Genomic DNA, 19,719 nt, shown 5'->3' with positions numbered 1-19,719 from the left:
CTGCTGTCTTTTCTCCTGGCACAGCTAGTTACCTCTGTGCTGCATAGCATGACGGAAAAATTAGCTGTAGAAATAATCTGAGAACTAGGAACATGATATTTTCTTCAACAAAGAAAATTTTCTTCACTGTTTTTTTCTACGGCACCTCCAGACATCAGTTAAACGGAGTCTCTTAGCCCAAGTGAGCCTCAGGTCTCTGGGCCAGCATACTACATGAACCTGCTACAGTGGCGTATGGTCTGTGACTTCCAGTTCACTCTTCCTCCCAAGCATGTGTCTGCAGGAGTCCCACTCCAAAATGGGGAATGATTTTATAAGGGCTTCCAGGCTTGCCAGGACTAGATTGTAACTTTCACCTCTTTTGGCCCTGAAAGGATACTAGAGGTGCCACTCAAGGTCTCAACTTCCTTTCTGTAATAAGCGAATGTCCACAAAAGAGGCGCCAAAGCCAGGCTTGCTGTTCTGTGTTCACACTGTCTCCTAAATCTCAATGCAGTAATTCCTCACAATTTATTAGTTCTTAAATGTTTAAGAAGAGTTTTAGAAATAATTTGTGCAGCTTCTTCAGCTGATGTCAGTAAGAGGCAATTTGAATTTCCCGGCTCATGACTAGTTAAGGTCAAAGCCTCCCTGGGCTCTATGAGACTTTGAATCCCAGGTCTGTGGCTCTCCTTGTCAACAACGGCCCAGGCGGAAAGGCCCTACGTACCCTTTAAGGAACAGTGCCAGCTCTTCTTGGTGGCAACTTATCTCAGAATGCAGAGGAATGGCAAAGGATGAGGGATCAAGGTAAGGTCCCTGTGGTTTACTGCTCCATTATCCTGGACAAAATTAGGTGGGGAAAGATAATACCTCTTTACATATCAGATCATATAGAGCAGTGCAGAAAAGCTTGAGGAAACCTACAAAACTAACAAAAGTTGTAGCTGTCTTCTCTCCTTCCTGTGCCCCATGAGCAAACCATTTATTCAGGGCCCAGGCTCATGCATCGTGGCAGGCCAGGGTCAGCTGACACTTAAAGTCATTTGTCAAGAGCAGCAACATTATACAAGACACAGTATTCCAGGACCAAATGAAGACATCTATATTATCTGTTACATCCATCTGTTACATTATCACACTTCCATGCACTCACACACTCCCTCTTCCCCGTCTCCCCGCTAGGGTAGCTGGGTTGGACGTGCCCTATATTCCAGGTGTGGAATGCACTCCCCAGGTGTGGCTAGTAGAAGCAGAAAAACAGCAGCTGTCTAAACCTACACCAGAGGCTCCCTAATGAGTAAAATAACCATATAAGTAACTTTTCTGATGAAAGTACTAGTGTTTGATACACACCTGTTTGCTAGAAACATTTGGAATCTCTTACCTTAGATATCAGTATGAGTTGTAAGAATGTGGCAGCTAGGTGAGGTGGCACATACCTGTTATCTCAGCACTTGGGAGGCTGAGGCAGGAGGATTATAGTGAGTTCAAGGCCAACCTGGGCCACATATTGAGACCCTATCCTAAACAAACAAGAATCTGGCAAACCATACAGTTTAAACTCTGCAGCAGCACTCTAGACTGAGGGCTCTGGTCTAGGGTCTGGACACTTAACAACTGATCCAACTAAAAGGTTAGCTAGGTCCTGAAATGAGAACATTTCGGCATCTGTCTCAAACTCTGGAGTTGAGATACATCTCATAAGACCACAGGCTGCAGCTTTTGCCGGTCTGTAAGAACATACTGAATGCATAATTTTTGCTCGCTAATAAACATTTGTATGTGTGGCAAAATTTGGTTTGAGACTTGACTTTGTCACAGGCCACCTAGTAGCATGATAACCTCCACTACTGGAAGCAACTAGTTTCTCACAGGAAGACCGGGCACTATCACGGGGAGGACAACTGGCTGGGTTCAGCTTGCAGCAACTGTGGGGCAGCACATTTCCCACATGAAGCCTGCTGGGACACAGCCTCCAAGCGGGAATATCAGGCTTCTCATAGCACTGATACACAAATTCGCCATCCTGAAGCTTCCAAGGGAAAGGCTGTTTCTCCTCAGTGAGAAAACCACAGGAAGCTACAGAGACAGCCTTGGGGTGTGGGCCTGGCCCGGCCTGGGAGCCTGCCAAAAATACCACTGTCCTGTTTCATGGCCCCTACAATGCAAAGATGCCTAAACTTTTAAGAAGGATTTCTCCCAAACCACCTGGATTCTGCATTCTACTTAAAATGTCATTTAACCAATACCTACATTGAAAGCTAATAGGTGGGAGGTAACCTAACTTCAAATAAATGCAAAACAGAAGCAGTGCCATTTCAAAACAGTCCTGCCTTGGATCCTCAGCAGCTCCATGCGCCTACCCTCCAAATGTTTTTTAAAATACTTAAGCTGAAAATCAACCAAAATAGGAAAGTGAACTGTGTTTGTCATGACCAACTGCAGAAGGCAAAGCTTTTAACCCTCATCTCCATTCTGTGCCTAGGCTGCAGGGCACTATACAGCTGCTGTAGCTCACAGGCTTTTCCTGATGCTGGTCTGAAAGGCAGCCATAAAGAATACTGTGCACTCCTCTGCATATCAGGGCTCCCCCCAAGTGGACAGGGCCTCCAAAGACAGCCAGAGGAGTTTACCCACTGGTCCTTGACGCTGCTAAACATCGACAGTGGAATTATTTCCCCTTAGGGAGCAGAGTACAATTCCGTGTATGGATTAATCTTCTCCACATCGCTGTGTAAGACGTGTTCAATAGGCTGCATAAGTGAACTGCAGGTTGGAAATCCTGGTCTCCTGTGCCATTTCTTTGTTTTTTTCCTTTCCTTTTTTTTTTTTTTTTTTTGTGTGTGTGTATGTGTATGTCTTTTTGAGACAGGTTTTTACTATGCAGTTCAGGCTGGCTTTGAACTCACTGTGTAGCTCAGGCTGGCTTCAAACTCACAGCAATCCTCCTGCCTCAGCCTATGTGCAAGGATTACAGGCGTGCGCCACCACGCCCGGCTGGAATATCTGAGGCAAATGTCCTGTGTCCGATGGACAGGAGCCCTACTGCCAGCCACTTCACAGGATACTGGAAAGGGACACTGGGAAGGTTTCCATCAACCAATGCCAAGAACAGAGAAGCACTGCTGCGCCAAGAGGATTAAAGCACAGCAGCTAATCCTCCCCGCTCTCTGTGCACTGGCCACCAACCCATTTATAGCTGCAGCAAGAAAGAGCACGGTGGCTGAGGCTGGAGAGAAGCGTCCAAGAAGTACGTGTGATGGGGCTGTGGACAACTGTGCTGGCAGCGGGAGGCCCATCCTCTCTTCTGTCCCTGCCTCGGGAGCACAGAGGAATGCAGCAGCCATGGAAGGCAAAAAAGCAGCCTATCGCCGGGTGCATGTCAGCTCATCTCGGGGAGGACCTGCTGCTGGCCACAGGAACCCCAGAGGCCTCAGCCTCAGGAAAGAAGAGGATTCACCCTCCCACCAATGCACGCTCCTAGGAACAGCAAACTTCCACTGCATTCCCGTTTGTGACTGAATACACAGGGAGATGGCCTAGGTGAACAGGAAGGGAAAGGAAAGAAAAAGACCAAGACTCTAATAACCCGCGCATTGACATCCACTCCTCTCCAGGTCACGTTCCCTTTTAAAGAGAACTGTGCATCCCTTTTATCTCCTCCCTTTCCACTGACTTTTAAAGACAGGAGTGTGAAAGGGAATTAGGATGGCACCCGATCTGCTCACACAAAAGAGCAATGGCAACACAGTGCCTAGGACACCATGTGAGGCCCCCAGGCTCTGACTGTATCTTCACAGCCACTAAAAATGCCCTGAAGGAAACCGCGAGCTACTTCCCCCAGGTCGCAGAGTCAGTGGGGAGCAGTCCAAAGCCAGTGCTCACTTCTGCTCTGCATAGAGCCGCCCCTTGGTGTCTGCAGGGAGCAGATCCGGGACACCCTGGGTACCAAAGTCCACACACACACAAGGCCCTCACCCTCGGTGGTGGGCATGCGCATAAAACCTGTGTGCACCTCCTGGAGACTTGAATCAGTGACGGCAAACTTTTTAGAGCTTTTAACGATACAAACAGCCCTTCTGCCACGGGCTCACCACCACTGCTTTAAATTGTGCCTAGCTTACCCCAGATACCTAACAAAATGTAAACTCTATGTGAACAGCTACAATGTATCGTTGAGGGAGCCATGGACAGGAGAAAGCCTGCGTGTGTTTGGTATAGGCACAGCTCCTTTGCAAATACTCTCAGTTCGCGGTTGGCTGAACCTGGGGATGCAGCGCCAACAGGTGCCCACAACGTCCCGTCTCGGCTCAGCAGACACGGGTGCTTCTGTCCTCTGTACTCATGCCCTCGCTTACTTGGGCCTGTGTGCCACGGCAAACCTTCAAGTTCTTTACATTTACAGTTGTTTCCTACAAACTGTTCATTCCCTTAACTTGGAATACAGATCCAAATTAAATTAAAAAAATCTCGGGCCCACCCTCCAAGGTCAAGGCCAGTAAGAGGGACCCATTGTACTGTGAGTAGGAACAATTCCCAGGGACCCGTCCGAGGTTTCAGGGTGGCACAGCCTCCTCCAGAAGGTGCTGCAGAGGGCCACCCCCGGCCTGCAGAGGGGACAGCATGCCGCCAGGCCACCACAGTCTCCAGTCCGGGCCTACCTTCAGGGCCCGCGGGGCATACTCAGCAGGAGCCACTGAGGCCATCTGGAGCAAGGATGGGTAATGTCTTTCCATTTTCTCATGTCCTTGTCAATGTCCTTCACAGCAGTACAGTTCTGTCTTTCACTTCCTTCGTTAGGTCAGTCCCTAGGTATTTCTGTTTTTAAAGAAGCTATTATACATAGGACTGTTTTCCTGATTTCTTTCTCATGGGTTCTTTGTTGGTGCATAAGAGCACTATTGACTTTTATGTATTTTTTAATTCTGCCACTTTGCTGAAATTGTTTATTAGCTCTTTTTGCTGTTGTTGTTGTTTTTCTTTTTGAGATAGAGTCTTGCTATGCAGCACAGGCTGGTCTTGAACTTGTGGCAGTCCTCCTGCCTCAGCCTCTCTGAGTGCTGGTTTTACAGGTGTATGCTACCATGCCCAATGAATCCTTTTTATTTTTTTTCTTCCCTGATTGCACTGGCTAAAATTCTGAGCACTATATTGAACAGGAGAGGTGACAGTGGACACCCCTGTCTTGCTCCTGACTTGAGGGAGAATGCTTTCAGTTTTTCCCCACTTAGTATAATGTTGGTGAGCATTTGTCATAAATGGCTTTTATCATTTTAAGGTAAGGTCTTTCTACACCAATTTTTGTACCATAAATAGATGTTAGATTTTCTCAATGGCTTTTTCTTCCTTTTGAGATGAGTGTGTGATTTTTGTCCTTGCTTCTGCTTATGTGATAGGTTACACTTACTGATTAATGCACGATGACCATCCTTGTGTCCCTGCAATAAAACCAATTTGGTCATGATGCATAATCTTTCATAATTATTTGTTGTTTCATTTGTGAGTATCTTGTTGAGATTTGCATCTATGTTCATTAAGGAGAATTGGCCTATGGTTTTCGTTAAGTACTTGTCCAGTTTTGGTATCAGGGTAGCTTCAAGCAATGAGCTGGGCAGTGTTCCTTGAGTTTCAGTTTTGGGGAAGAGCTTATATATTTGTGTTCAACCTTCCCTGGTGTTCTTGTAAAATTCAGTGGTGAACACAGGGTTCTGGGATTTTCTTACTTTGTAGGTTTTATTGGTGTCTGTTCAGGATTTTTATATCTTCTTGATTTGGTTTTAGTAATTAACATATGACTAGGAATCTGTCCATTTCTTCTACATTTTCCAATTCATAGGAATACATGTTTTCAAAGTAGCTATGTATAATCCTCTGGATTTTGATGGTCTGTTGTGATTTCACTTTTTTCATTTCTAAGTGCATCATTGATAAGGGTCTTTCCTTTTTTTGTTAAGTTGGTTAAGGATTTGTCTATTGTGCTTATCATTTCAAAGAACCAACACTTTGATCCATTTGTTTTTTTTTTTAGTCTTAATTCCATTCTTGCTGCTCTATACTTATAATTTTCTTCCTTGTATCAGTTTTGAATTTGGACTGTTCATGCTTTTCTATGACTCCAAAGTGCATCAAGGATTTGGGATCACACTCTTTTTCCAATGTGGGCATTCACAGCTATAACATCATTTTTTTGAGACAGGGTCTCCCTGTGCGGTTCAGGCTGGCCTTGAGCTCACTTTGTAGCCCAGGCTGGTCTCAAACTTGGAATGATACTCCTGCCTCAGCCTCCTGAGTGCTGGGATTACAGGCGTGTGCCACCATGCCTGGCACCACAGCTATAAACTTTCCTCTTAGAACTTTTTTCACTGTGTCCCATAGGTTCTGGTATGGCCATTATTGTTTAATTTCATGAACATTTTTAATTCCTTCTTTGATTTCTTCTGTGACCCATAGATTTAATGCAATCCCCATCAAAATATTATCAGCTTTTTTCATAGAGTTCGAGAAAGTAATTCCAAAATTTATATGGAACCAAAAGAGACAAAGAATAGCCAAAGCAATCTGGGGAACAAGAGCAGGGGAGGAGGCATCACAGTCCGAACATCAAATTATACTACAAAGCTATGATAATAAAAACAGTATGGTACTGGCACAAAAACAGGTATGTTCACAAACAGAATAAAGGGTGCACAAACAATCAACAGCCATCTGATTTTTTGACAAAGGAACCAGTAATGCACACTGTAGAAAAAGCAGCTTCTTTTCTGGGGAAACTGGTTACCAACATGCAAAGAATGAATCATGATGGATGTCTATCACCTTGTACTAAAATCAAGTAAGAATAGATCAAAGACCTATATGTGAAAGCACTAAATCTACTGTGGAAAAAAATTGGTACAACCCTTAAAGATATAGGCAAAAGCAAAGTCCTCCTGAACAGAACCACAACTGCATAAGAAATAATATCAAGGCTCACCAAATGTGATTATACCAAATTATGAAGTGTCTAGACAGCAAAGAAAACAACCAATAGCAGAAAGAGAAGATCTATGGAATGGGAAAAATGTTTTTCATCTACACCTCAAACATAGGACTAATATCTTAGACTATATTAAGACTTTAAAAAGAAGAAAAGACTCAACCCTCAAAAATAAAAGACTCAACCAAAACAATGGGCATCTGAAATAGACACTGCTCAGAGAAAGTACAATGGACAACAAATACATGAAAAATGCTCTGGCTATTAGAGAAATACAAATTAAAACAACCCTGAGAATCCATCTTACTCCAGTAAGAGTAGCCACCAGAAGAGACACAGAATAGCCAAAGCAAACCTGGGCAACAACAGCAGGGGAGGAGGCGTCACAATCCAAACGTCAAGTTATGAAGCTGGGTCATCACTGCTTCCCCTGGCTTCACACGACACTGATGTAGCTCTTACCCAAAGACCCAAAAAACAAGTGCTGGCGAGGATGTGCAGAAAAGGGAACCCTCCCACACTGCTGGTGGGAGTATAGTACAACCATGGCGGAGATCACTTCAGCGGTTTTACAGAAGGTTTTACACAGGGAATGATCAGTGGTGTTTGAGAAAGAGCAAAGCTGAGCCCAGGTTCCCTGTCTGAGGTGTTCAGGGGGCCTTCAGGCTACGAGTCATACATCATGGCTGCCTCAAGTCCTGCTGCTGTCATCTTCTCCCCTGGAGTTCCTTCAAAAAAGAGCTGATGACAAACGAAAGGGAGTTGCCGACTGCAGCTGAGAACCAGGGGAAGCTGAGAACCAGGGGAAATGGGAACACTTCCCCTGGCTTCACAGATGACACAGATGTCGCTCTTGCCTAGATTTCCATCCTGGGCTGGAGTCCCAGGAAGTCCCGAGAAAGATGCAAATGGAGCTGGGTGTGGTCGCACAGGCCTGTAATCCCAGAACTCTGAGAGGCTGAGGCAGGAGGATCACACATTCAGGCCCAGCTTGGACAATTTAGTGACTTAGGGAGATCCTGTCTCAAAATAAGATTTAAAAAGAGCTGGGGATGCAGCTTAGTGCAAAGGTCCCAGATTTGATCCTCATATCACAAAAATAAAAAACAAAATTTAAAAACAAATGTTTCAGTGAGTCCAGAGGTGCCTACAGACAAAAGCTCTCTGGAGTCAGGATGACAGGCGGGTCTCTGCACCAGGTAATGTGGCTATCTGACATCTGCTCTGAGCCGTCCCCAGGGAAGACTGAGCGGTTACCCTGTGTTATCGCCCTTTTCTAAGACACTGAAGTGTGTGTGCTGTCTGCTCACAAGACAGCCCTTCCTGTGCACACACTCACACGGGCACCCGCACCTGCTAAGAGCCACGCAGCAGGCATCTGCCACGCTCAGTGTGATGGCCGTACACTCAGGGTGCCTGTCCTTGGGGTGCGCCTTCACCAGCCATCAGTTATTCTAGGGAAGAGAAACGTGAGGTCTTTCTTTTTTGTTAGGATAAAACATTAACACAACTTTTATGGTGAAAGAGTTACTTAAAACTGGGGAAGGTCAGACACTCTAGAATCGCCATCAGTCACATAACATCTTCTATACACAAGTCATAAGGATGACAGCTCCTCAGGAAGAGGATGTTCACAAACAGTTCTTTCTCTCCCATGGCAAAGTCCACAGTGGCAAGTACTTTCAGAAATGCCTGCACAGGATACCGGAAAGCCTTCCAAAAAAATAAAATGGGGACATTCAAAAATCCTGCAGAACAGCAAGCAAAACCCTCCAGCGAATGCCAGAATGTGTCCTTTCATGTAATGTTAAGTCACCGATGATGAATCCCAAGGCTCTTGTTTTAATACACTCTGGAAACCATCTTCCAACACAATAACAAATCATCGAAAGCATCAGCTAAAGCCAGTGAGATAGTAACGGCTGGGAAGCAGCTCAGCTGTATAAATATGCAGACTGCAGTGCAGCCTTCAGTAATGCTCTTGACTGGGGCTGACTGAGACACCAGGCTCCGCACCGACAGGCAAAGGGCACTCTGTGTGCCTGTCAGTATCCTACCTGGCCGGAGCTCCTGCAGGCAGTCTATTTTCTTCTTCCTTCCTTTGTGCTGTTCATTTACTTATCTACCGAGTCATTGCCTCCTCTCACTAAAACACACTTAATTACGTCTTACCTTTTGCCAGGAAACAGCTACTCTTTCCAACTTAGGTACATCTGTTGGGTAGAGATGTTCAAGTAACTTCATATACCTGAATTACATTATCGTGTGATGCATGACTTAACTACCTTGCTGAGGAAGATATTGTCAAAAATTTCAGAGGCTGTCTTATTCACCACTGTACCATCCAAAAATATACCATGAAATTATTTAACTGAACTTAATGATAGTAGTCATTAAAATAAACTCATACAAATATATATTTTGGTGTTATAAATATTCCATTTAAATAAGTGCACACACAGCTATCACACAGCCACGGAGAGACATACATGATGAGAACATCAACACTTTCCCAGTTCAAGCTGACGTTGCCCTTCTTTCAACGGTTGGGAAGCAGTTCCTCTAAGTTTCCCACCAACTTTGAAACTATTGAGAGCAGAGGAGGACAGGCAAGAGGGAATGCGAGGTGACAGCAGCGCTCGTCCTGGGAACTCTGGGGGAGGGGCCTGGAACCTGGATATCCCACCTCTTTCCGGGAACCAGACAGGTTGCTGTAGCTGGGCCTAAAAAAATAAAAGAGCTGATCATGAGACTACACAGTCTCAGAGTCACGCGAGAAAGACCCAGTGGCAGATCAGCCCCTGCGTATCTATTTTCTACCATTGCAGAAAGAGTCCTCAAAGAGAGCTGGTAACTTCTGGAAGCCGTAAGGACAGCCGTGGTGGGGCGGGCAGGTCACAGCGCTCATCTCCTGGTGCTGTGTCCAAAGAGTTTGGGAATGCTACCAAAGACGATCTCTGGCAAGGGTGCTTGGCTAGGACTCATGGCAGGATGCCACCGACGTGGGCTGCAGAGCTGTGCATGGCTCTGCCTCTTTCAGGGAAGAGGGTAACTACTTTCACAAGTGTGAAAGAAGTGTGGGACTCAAAAAAATCTGTAAGCCGGCAGGTAGGCTTGGGGTAGAGGCTGAAAGGGAAAGATTAATTCCAAACCAAAAGAGACCCAGTCTTTCAATATCCTGACGATCACTCTTGGGCCAGGCTGTCTACATAATCACCTAAGGAGAATCCAGCTCAGAACTTGCACCCGTGGATGGTAAAAGGGATCCTGTAGGAAAAAACTGCTCAGACAGGCTCGTGTGTCTTTGTGACAGCAGGTGACCGGGTGTGGAGTAAGCAGCACAAGCTCCAACTGCTAGGCCAGCGGAGCTTCATGCACTCATGCGCCCATTCGGCAACAACTGTCAAGAGACATGAACGCAAGCTCGCGGAGGCTCCTTAAAGCTGCGACAGGCGCCTTCAAACCCGACTCATCTCAGTCCTGGATGTACCTGTCCGGAGCACACAGCGAGCCCTAAAGAGAATCCCCACAGGGAGGGACGCCGGACACAGTCAGCGGTCTTTGTTTCCTTCTGACTTCTGGTGTCAACACTGGTCCCAGGAGTGGGCAAAGGCTTTGGTACATGGCCACAGGGAACTGGACAGACGTCAGCCATTGCGATTTCCCTGGGAAACAAAATATTTTCTCCACTCTCTGGATGAGGAAATTGAAGCAAAGGGAGACGGGTCCAAGGCTCTTCGGGAGGTGAAAAGCCAAGAGTTCTGAGGCTAGAGCTTGTTGCTTGACGCTCCCCTCTCGCTCTGGCTGGCTATCCCACCTCCTTTTCAGAACCAGGCAGTTCTGGGATTGGAGAGGCACTCGTTGCTAAGGACAAGACGTGGGTCACAGCTTGCACCACACAGCCGTACATATGGAACCCATCACGCGTTGAAATAGAAGGCTGGGGCCTCGCAGGGGTAAAGGAGATAGGAAGGAGAGCCTGGAGGTCACTCATCATTTTCCAAATCGGAGATTTATGTTCCTTTTGGAGAGGAGAAGAAAAACCTGGCTGCAGCCCAGTTTTGAGTAATACTTGCCACTGAGAGCTGAATGCAGAAATTCCTGGCACAGGTTCTGGAGAGCTCTTCTGACTGGGCTCTGGCCAGCGCTTGTGAATGGTGGAGATTTAAACCCCGATCAAGTCCGAGAAGCGGGAGTCTGCTCGATGCTGAGCCATAAATCCTTCTACCTGAGGCTAACTGCAGTCGTACAGCAGGGCCGCTGGCAGAAGAACCCTACCTGTGGAGAGCTACGTACATACGGGTTTCTGAAAAGTCCGGAAGGGGAGGGTCCACGGTGAACAGCCAGCTGAGGGCCTGGGTTATGGTGGTCTGTTTTCTTTCTCCTTAAATATATTTCATTATTTTTATGCAATTAAAATGGGCTTCTGGCCTGGGGCTGTAGCTCAGGGCTAGAGCTTCTTGCCAACTGTGTGCAAGGCCCTGGGTTTGATCCATAACACTGTGTAGGGGGCTGCTGCTTGTGAAATAAAGAATAAAATAATGGATAAAGCATAAAAGCTAATAACTTAAAGTGTCAACAGTGAGCCAGAGCTTATCTCATCCAAATGACTCACCGAACAAAGGAAGAAACAGAGACGAGCAGAGGCAGGGAGCACCTTGCTGGAGGTCTCTCCGCGGGCCAGCAGGGACCCGAGCCAGGACCCTGGGCGTCTCCGACTTCCTGCCCTCCTCCCCGCTGCACCCCAACGCGGCTGTTGGCCTCCTTCGGCTGGGAAAGCCCCCACACTCGGAGCAAGGCGAGAAAATTTCATATGGAATTACACAACCCACAGGAGCGGCCTCAGTTAGGCCAAGGACACAGGTTCCAAATGGAGGTTACCCGAAGCTGCAATGGCGCCTGGGGAGAAACGGGGGTCCTTGCTCAGTCCCAGCTGCTTCATAAACATGCGCGCTTTGTCACCTCCGGTCATTACCCACGCTGACCTCTCAGCCCATGCGCCACCGTCCTCTCCTTCATGTGCTTCCTGAAACGCTTATTTGGCCTTTAACCCCACTCTGAAGCCACATTCTGCAAGGCCTTCCCTGCTGACAAGACTCAACACAAGGCGAGTCCCCCAGTGGCACAGCGGGACAGAGTGTGCCAGGACACAGCACTTCCTGAGGTCAGTGCCTATTCTGACCTTCGGGCCAGTCTCTTACTGTGAAGAGGAGAGGGCTATTCTGGCTCACAGCTTTCAAGGTTCCAATCCATGGGCAGCTGGCCCGTTGTTTTGGGGGTCCTGGTGAGGCAGCACATAATGGTAGTAGTGCAGGGGGAGAAAACCCTCACTCAAAACAGACAGGGAGAAGAGGAAGGGTCCTGATGTCCCCACTCCAGGGCCTGCCCCCGTGACCTCACTTCTTCCCCGCAGCTCCACCTTTTAAAGGGCCCCCACCTCCCAAAAATGCCAAGCTGAAGATCAAGCCTTGAACACAGGCAGCTCTGGGGAACTACAGCGGCCATCCTTGGACCGTGACACACAGAAAGGGCTAAGACGGCCTGGGGAGACCAACGCCTGCAGACAGACACACAGTGAAAGGCTGACCCTTCCCTCCAAATCTCGGTTTTGCCTGTCTGTTCTTTCCAGGTGCACTTGCAGAACTCTTTGGGGACAAACTGCTTTAGGGCAGAGCTTTTCCAGTTTAATTTTGGTATTTCATGCTTCTTAAGTCACAAGCAAATATTCTAAAATAATGGTAGGGTGACGTAAAATCTCAGGATAAGCGGGCAGCCTGGCTGTGATAAAGGCATCAAGAAAGTGTGATGTACCATCTGAGGGTGCCAGCTGATGTGTACTGTTCACCACCAGCCTGTCCCTCACACTGCTCAGGCACACCGGCCCGATGCACACAAAAGCCAACAAGAAGTCACTCACAGAAGTTTAACCACAACCCACTGACAGAAGAGCCTGCCACGTGGTGCCCACGGCGTGCATGTATTATTAGGGTTGCTAATCACTCATTAGAAGCTCAAGATCAGGTTTCTGGGCCTATCTTGCTCCATCTGTGCAGGAGGCGGGCCCCAGATGCTATGTAGACCCTGACAGCTCCCGCAGAGCAGGCTGGCCCTGCAAGACCTCAAAGACTGTGGGTGACAGAACCGTGCATGGAGAACAAGGATGCTCCATGTACAGTGTCCTTCCTCAGGCACAGCCCTGGCCCAGATTCTGCAGATATCAGACAAGTTCTGGTCAGCTTTTAGGCCCCAGAAATAAGGTCAATGGTGCACAAAACACCCAGCGACACCTAGGCTTTACCCTTTGGAGGGAAAGAACAGCCACAGAATTTGACTCACTCCCCTGTCCCCAGAACTCCCTGGGAAAGGTGTGAGGGAACCTGCTTGAATGGTGACTCTGCATTTTGATTGGAGGGGCATGGCTTATACAAGGGCATGCGCTTGTCAAAACTTATGAAATTCAGATTCGTGCATTTCCACGTGTATGAATTTAACACAGGACAAAAGAAGCACGCACATACTGACCTCCAGTTGCTAGGGTTATTTTGTGTAGTAGTAGGGACTAGCAACTTTGAAACTAGTTTCTGTGCATTCTAGACTTGAGCAAGGCAGTAAATACACCCAGGATAACAGGATGCAGGTTTCTCCCTGTTGGGAAACGTAGGTACAAATATGTGAAGGGGGACGATAACGTCAGAAAGGACAGAAAACGCATCACGTGCCTCCCAGCAGGAGCACACAACATCACCTCTGGTTCCCTGCCAAAAATTCAGAACCTGAATCTAACCAGAAGAAAACAAATCCAAATTGAGGGAAATTCTAGAAAAATAACTGGCAATGAATCAAAAGGCTGAAGTTAGGAAAAACAAAGAAAGCTAAGCAAGTTTCCCAGAATCTGGGATGCCAGAGACAGGACAGCTAAAGGCAATGTTTGATGCTGAACTGGATCCTGGTTCTAGGAAGAGAAAAGAGCCTCTGAAGAACACTATGGGTGGAGAGAACGTTGGGAATACGGACGGAGATTGATACCAGCAGGGCACAAACATCAGGCAGCCCTAATGTGCTGACAGCACTGCACTCAGGGAAGAGAACACCCTTGTTCTCAGGCAACTTTCATGGAAGCATTCAACTACAAAGGACCGTGTAGTAATGTGTCTCTAATTTACTCTTAAAATTTCACAAAGAAAGTACATAGGTCAGGGAAAGCAGGCGGCCGGGAGTGAGGAGAGCATGGTGGAGCAATGGGAAACAATGGGTGGGGTGGGTGAAGGCTACCCAGGCGTTTCTCACACTATTCCTCCAACTTCTCTGTAAGTTTACATTATATAAAATATATCCTGTCCACTATGTGAGCTTAGGTGAAAGACTATACTAACAAACCAGTGCAGTGCATTCTGAGACACTCTTTGAGGAAAACAGGTTTCAAAATGATACTCCCCTCTAATAGGAACTCTACAGTACTTTCCTTGGTTCTAAATTCCTTTCTAAAACCAAAAATATAATAAAATTTTAAAAAACTTTATACAAGTTTCAAATATAGTTTTCTTTCAAATTCCAGTGGCAGATACCATTCTTTTAGAAAGTTCTGCCATGCATGGTGGCACATGCTTATAATCTCAGTATTTGGTAGGCTGAGGCAGGAGGATCACTGCAAGTTCAAGGCTAGAATGGGCTACACAGTGAGTTTAAGGCCAGTCTGAACCACATAGTGAAACCCTGTGTCAAAAAAAGAAAAAAGAAAAAAAAGTTCTATAAAAAAATAAGCAAATTAAAATGAAAGTAACTCCGCAACACCCGCCTCCCTCCTCTGAGATTCTTCAATTTTTCTTTCTTTGATGGAAGAATTCACCTGGCTATATGTCAAGCTAAGATCAAACAGGCTAAGAAATGCTTTCTGGATAGATGACTTGGCCTTCCCTGTTATACCAGCAGAGAGCTGAATTCTTCTCCACCTCTGGTTACTGTAAAGACCTATATTCTACATTATTATTGTTTCATAATCAAGGCAATTAATAAGAGCATAGTGTACCTCTCTGATCTTTCTGTGTGTATCTGCGGCTAAATCAAGACACAAGTATGATCTTGGTTCTAAAGGAAAAACCACAAATCCTGACTACAGTGGTACCTCAGTTCACAAATTTAATTCTTTCCATGATTCTGGTTGTAAACCGAATTGGATAAGAACTGTATCAAATTTCCCGGTAAGGTCAACATTGAACCTAACCACTGAATTTGATTTGCTTCTCATCCAATTTGGTTTGTGACCAGAATCATAGAAAGAATTAAGTTCGTGAACCGAAGTACCACTGCACCAGAGAAAAAAATTATTTTGTCAATGTCAAAAGAGAAATTTTTTAAAGTCAATTTTAGCTAAAAAAAAAATCCTTTTGAAATAGTAACAACTATGATATGACTCAGCCCAAGAAGTATCACGCTAAGTATGCATAGAGAAAACCCTGGACGGCCTGGAGATGGAAATGTAATTGGATGTGTCGTTTCAAAGTATTAATACTGGGTTTGCAGATGATAGAAAATGACATTCTCCTGGGTGAGTAAAGAAGGTAGCCAAGTAAGTAAATGCTGCACTTCTACTGTAAGGAAATACAGGCACCGATGAAGCAACCTTTCCAGCACAAAAGAAACTCAATCCCTGGCCCACATGAAAAGTGATCGCTGTGGGAAGAGCGCAGCTGTTAAAACCCAAGTCGGTTTGTATTAAATTGGTGAGCGTGTTTATGTAGAGCAGGACTCGCAGAATGACCACCAAGAGGAAATCGTTCTGCTAACAAAAACGTGATACCTATATTTAATTTAATGCTTACAATAAGCGAGAGAGGAAAAGGCAAAGCTATTCTCTTTTAAAGTACACAGGGGCCCTCGTCAGCTGGTGTGCTTGTGATTCCTTCATAAACAGTATCGGCTGGGTTAATTTAATTAGAAATAGCGTAAGAAAGAATGGATGTTTGCATCTCACTTCGAGAATCCAATTATCTTTATTTCACTGATGAGCCGGATTTACATAAAGCCCTAGAAAAACTTCTGGCACCTGCGCCAAACGACTTCAGTATGAAAATTAATACCACCCAGTTACTTTACGGCCAATTAGCTCAGCCATATAAAGAAAAAATAAGCTCCAGAGAGAGCACACAATCCTAGAACTTACATTTCTCAAGACAGAAGTTCACGTAGACTTCTTTGAGGTTCCAGCTTGGGAGGATAAGATATTTTAAACTAGAAACTATAGGAAGAATGAGCTCGTGGGTCATTACCGGCAAAGAATAAGCTTCAAATCTCAACGGAGACAACTTGGGATGGATAACAATGAAAAAGGGGCTTATTTTATTTTCAAAGCAAGCAGGGAAAAAAAATGTTATTCTCCACTTTTGAGGACCTAGATTTAACCCAATTTATCAACACAGTTTACTAAATCTGAGTTCAGTTTTCAGAGAATGTGGTCAGGATGCCGCTTCGCAGAAAATATAACCCACCTAGGTTGTTAACAGAAGCCCATCAGCTTGGAGGACAGAACTTCCCTAGAACTCACCTTCATCCGCCGGGGGAGGGTACACATAGAGATGTCTCAGATAATAATGGAGACTTGGAGACCAGGGATCCCGACACGATTCTGCACAGCACTTTAAGGAGAAAATCTCTGCCTACCAAGAATCTGGAGTTTTTAAAGCCCCGGTGAAGTTACGGGGTGTGAGGAGGCTTAAAAGGACACCCAAAAGGAAATCTGCCACACACAGTAGGGGTATAAGACTCCGAAGGCATCTCAGAGCCAGTGAGAAAGGGAGCTGCCATCACTACAGTCTGGAGATGGATCAGCCGGTTCCCATTACAAGGCACAGCGGACCAGCTCTATTTTTAGAGCAGCTGGAAAGATCAAAGCTGAAGGGCCCTTTTATTGGCTTCCTATCCGGGTCCCTAATCTCTATTTACTTTTTCTTTGTCATTATGTAGATCTCTAAAAGACACAGAGCCAGGACTCCCTGGTATCCCCCACCTTCTGAGTCAAGCCTAAAATTTGCTCTTTGAAGAGGGCTGGGGCTGGGGCTCCGTAGTGGGGTGCCGCCTGGCATGCATGAGTTCGGCTCTGGGTTCCCGCCTCAGCACCTCAAAACGAAACAAAACAAAAACTATTCTATGAGATCCAGGCAAGGAGGAAACCCTCTGGGGAGGAACAAAGAACAGTCAAGCTCAAGCCCAAACCCAAATTACCATGATGCAAGTATGATACAGACTTAGAACAGGGGCTGGGGATTTAGCTCAGCGGCACAGCGCCTGCTTGGCAAGCGCAAGGTCGTAAGTTTGATTCCCAGTACTGGAAGAAAAAAAAAACAAAAAAATAAAACCAAAAACAAACAAGATTAGAACACCTAGCTCAGTCGCTTTCTGTGGACTAGAAATCAAATCTGCTTAGGCTGCTCTCCCAGGGAGGATGGAGCGGCAACTGTAAACAAGCAAACTGCTTTCAGCGCCTCTGGCCGGAAAGCCTGAGGTTAAATGCTGATGGGTTCCCTTTTAAAAAATGAGTCTCTCAAAGGCAAAATGACTTACTTTGGAAGAACAAGCTGTACATTTGTCAAACGCCAGGCTGACAGGAAGGACATTATCAAACCGTGACAGAAATCCCCGGATCTAAAAACAAACAAAACAGAACGATTTGTATCAAGCATGGAGTGACCATATCTGTGAAAACGCGTGTCTAGCATCTGACAAGGGAGGAGGAAACGATTGCTCCGGCCATACTGACAGATGACCAGCAAAAATGGAGCTCAATCCTGAGTATTTTCCCCAGTACTGTAATCAGTACGAGGAACAAATCTATGGGGTCCTGTACAAGTTACCAAACTTTTCAAATATTTGAAACCTAAAATCAAGTAAAGTCCAAAATATAAAAACACATTGTAACATCTAAAGTATTGTTTTTATACGTGTGTTCAAAAATAGAAAAGGGCTGGGGACGCATTTGGCGGGACAGCTTGCCGGGCATGTGCGTGAGCCTAGGTTCCGCCTTCACAACCCTGAAACAACAGAAAAGTGGGTCAGCTCTGTTACTGTGACTCAGGTCTCCTCTAGAGACCACGGGCCAGTGTGCATGTCCACACTGCTGTCCCAGCGGGGCCTGAGGAGGCATCAAGCTTCCCCACAGGGCCGAAGGCAAAGGCCCGGCCAGGTCCAGTTTCTGGATGGAGGTGGGGCGGAGGAAGTAAAGTGTAACCCAGCACCGACTGGTGGGGAAACAGCGCCACCTCGTGCATGAGCTTGTCACTGCCGCAGATACGAAGTTTGGGCATCCGCTGAGCCAGGCAGCAGAATTCACCTGTACTAGTTATAGCCCCACGACTGGACTGATGCCAGAAGGGGCGTGTCCACCTCTTGTAGTACGCATGCTTAATATACTATTGCCCAATACTAACGGTAAAATCTGTAGTCTCCTCAGGACGCCACGTCGTTAATGAGGCAGACAATACGCCTTTTCTCATGAATTCATAAGCTAGATCTTCTGGGCCAGCCCATTTTAAACTGGCAAAACCGTGCCTCACAAAGGCGAAACACCTGGCATCAAGTAAATGGTGACAGCACAGATTCAGAAGTCGACCTGGTGATCCTAAACCTGCCCAGGCATGGCTTCCAAGCGGGCCTTGCTCTGCCCTCTCAGAAATCAGAGCTTTTGCGGGGTGTGATGGTGCACACCTGTAATTCCAGTGCTTGGGAGGCTGAGGCAGGAGGATCACTGCAAGTTCGAGACCAGCCTGGGCTACAAAGTGAGCTCAAGGCCAGCCTGAACTGTATAGTGAGACCCTGTCTCAAAAAAAAAAAAAAAAAAAAAAATCAGAGCTTTTGTCTTTAGTATTAGGTCTCCTCACAATTTATCACTGGTGCTGGGGATGGTACTCAGGGGCTCAGGCAGGTGGAGCACCCGCCCGGCCCTCCTCCCTGCTAACTGCCTCACTGGGATGATGAACCTCTGTACTGCTCCTGCTGGGCCAGCTACCAACACCCATCCCCAGAGCAAGAGCCTGACAGACCCCCTTCAAGGAAGAGAAAGAACTGAGCCTTTAACCCTGGCCCTACCCACAGGCTAACCCAGGGTGTGCACCTCTCTTTGGAAAATCTAATCTTGATGAAAATGCCAATGGCAAGTTCTCAAAGGTCCCAATCCATGGGCTGGGATTTCACTGTAAACCTGGAAGAAAGGAGTGTCTGATAGAAATAATACATCACGTGATGGGGATAAAGACTGCTTCCATGTGAACCTTGGAAAATGTGACAATGTTCTAGGGTCCTATAACTTAGGAACGTGGGGACCTTTTCATACTCCACTATGTAAGGCGCAGAGTCAGCATGAGCTGCTATTCAGGACACCAAGACAGGAGACATGGAAATGGCATAAGAGACTTTAATGGAAAGGCTCAAATGGGGCTGGTGAGATCCTCAGGAGCTCTCCAAATTCTAGGCCTGAAAGAGCACATGGTGAGGCTTTTATATTAAAATTTCTTTTATAAGACCTCCAGAGGCTGGGGATTTAGCTCAGCAGCATAGCGCCTGCCTGGCAAGCGCGAGGTTGTGAGTTTGATTCCCAGTACCAGAAAAAACAAACAAACAAACAAAAAAACCCCCATTTCTAGCATATTTCCTGTTAAAATGTTACTTAATGCAACCCACACATTAATATCTACACACACACACCATGAAAAGGTTCCCACAGTCTACTTCCTCATGAGCAGTTTCCATTAAGCTTTCCTTCTGCTGCACCA

The 19,719-nt window shown here is 46.2% G+C and overlaps 1 protein-coding gene across 1 annotated transcript in view; it reads right to left on the bottom strand.

The window, feature by feature from the left end:
* The window catches only part of Atg7 (autophagy related 7), a 224,059-nt gene that overhangs the window by 109,287 nt on the left and 95,053 nt on the right, over nt 1-19,719 (bottom strand). Inside the window, exon 17 of the mRNA XM_005387012.2 lies at nt 17,516-17,596. Within this exon, the coding sequence (XP_005387069.1) occupies nt 17,516-17,596 (81 nt within the window). The remainder of the gene's footprint in view (nt 1-17,515; nt 17,597-19,719) is intronic.

This window comes from Chinchilla lanigera, unplaced genomic scaffold (genome assembly GCF_000276665.1).
Source record: "Chinchilla lanigera isolate Chin_1 unplaced genomic scaffold, ChiLan1.0 scaffold00028, whole genome shotgun sequence".
NCBI classification, from domain to species: Eukaryota; Metazoa; Chordata; class Mammalia; order Rodentia; family Chinchillidae; genus Chinchilla; species Chinchilla lanigera.
Note: the sequence above shows the minus strand (reverse complement) of the source record. Positions and strands in the feature narration are given on the sequence as shown.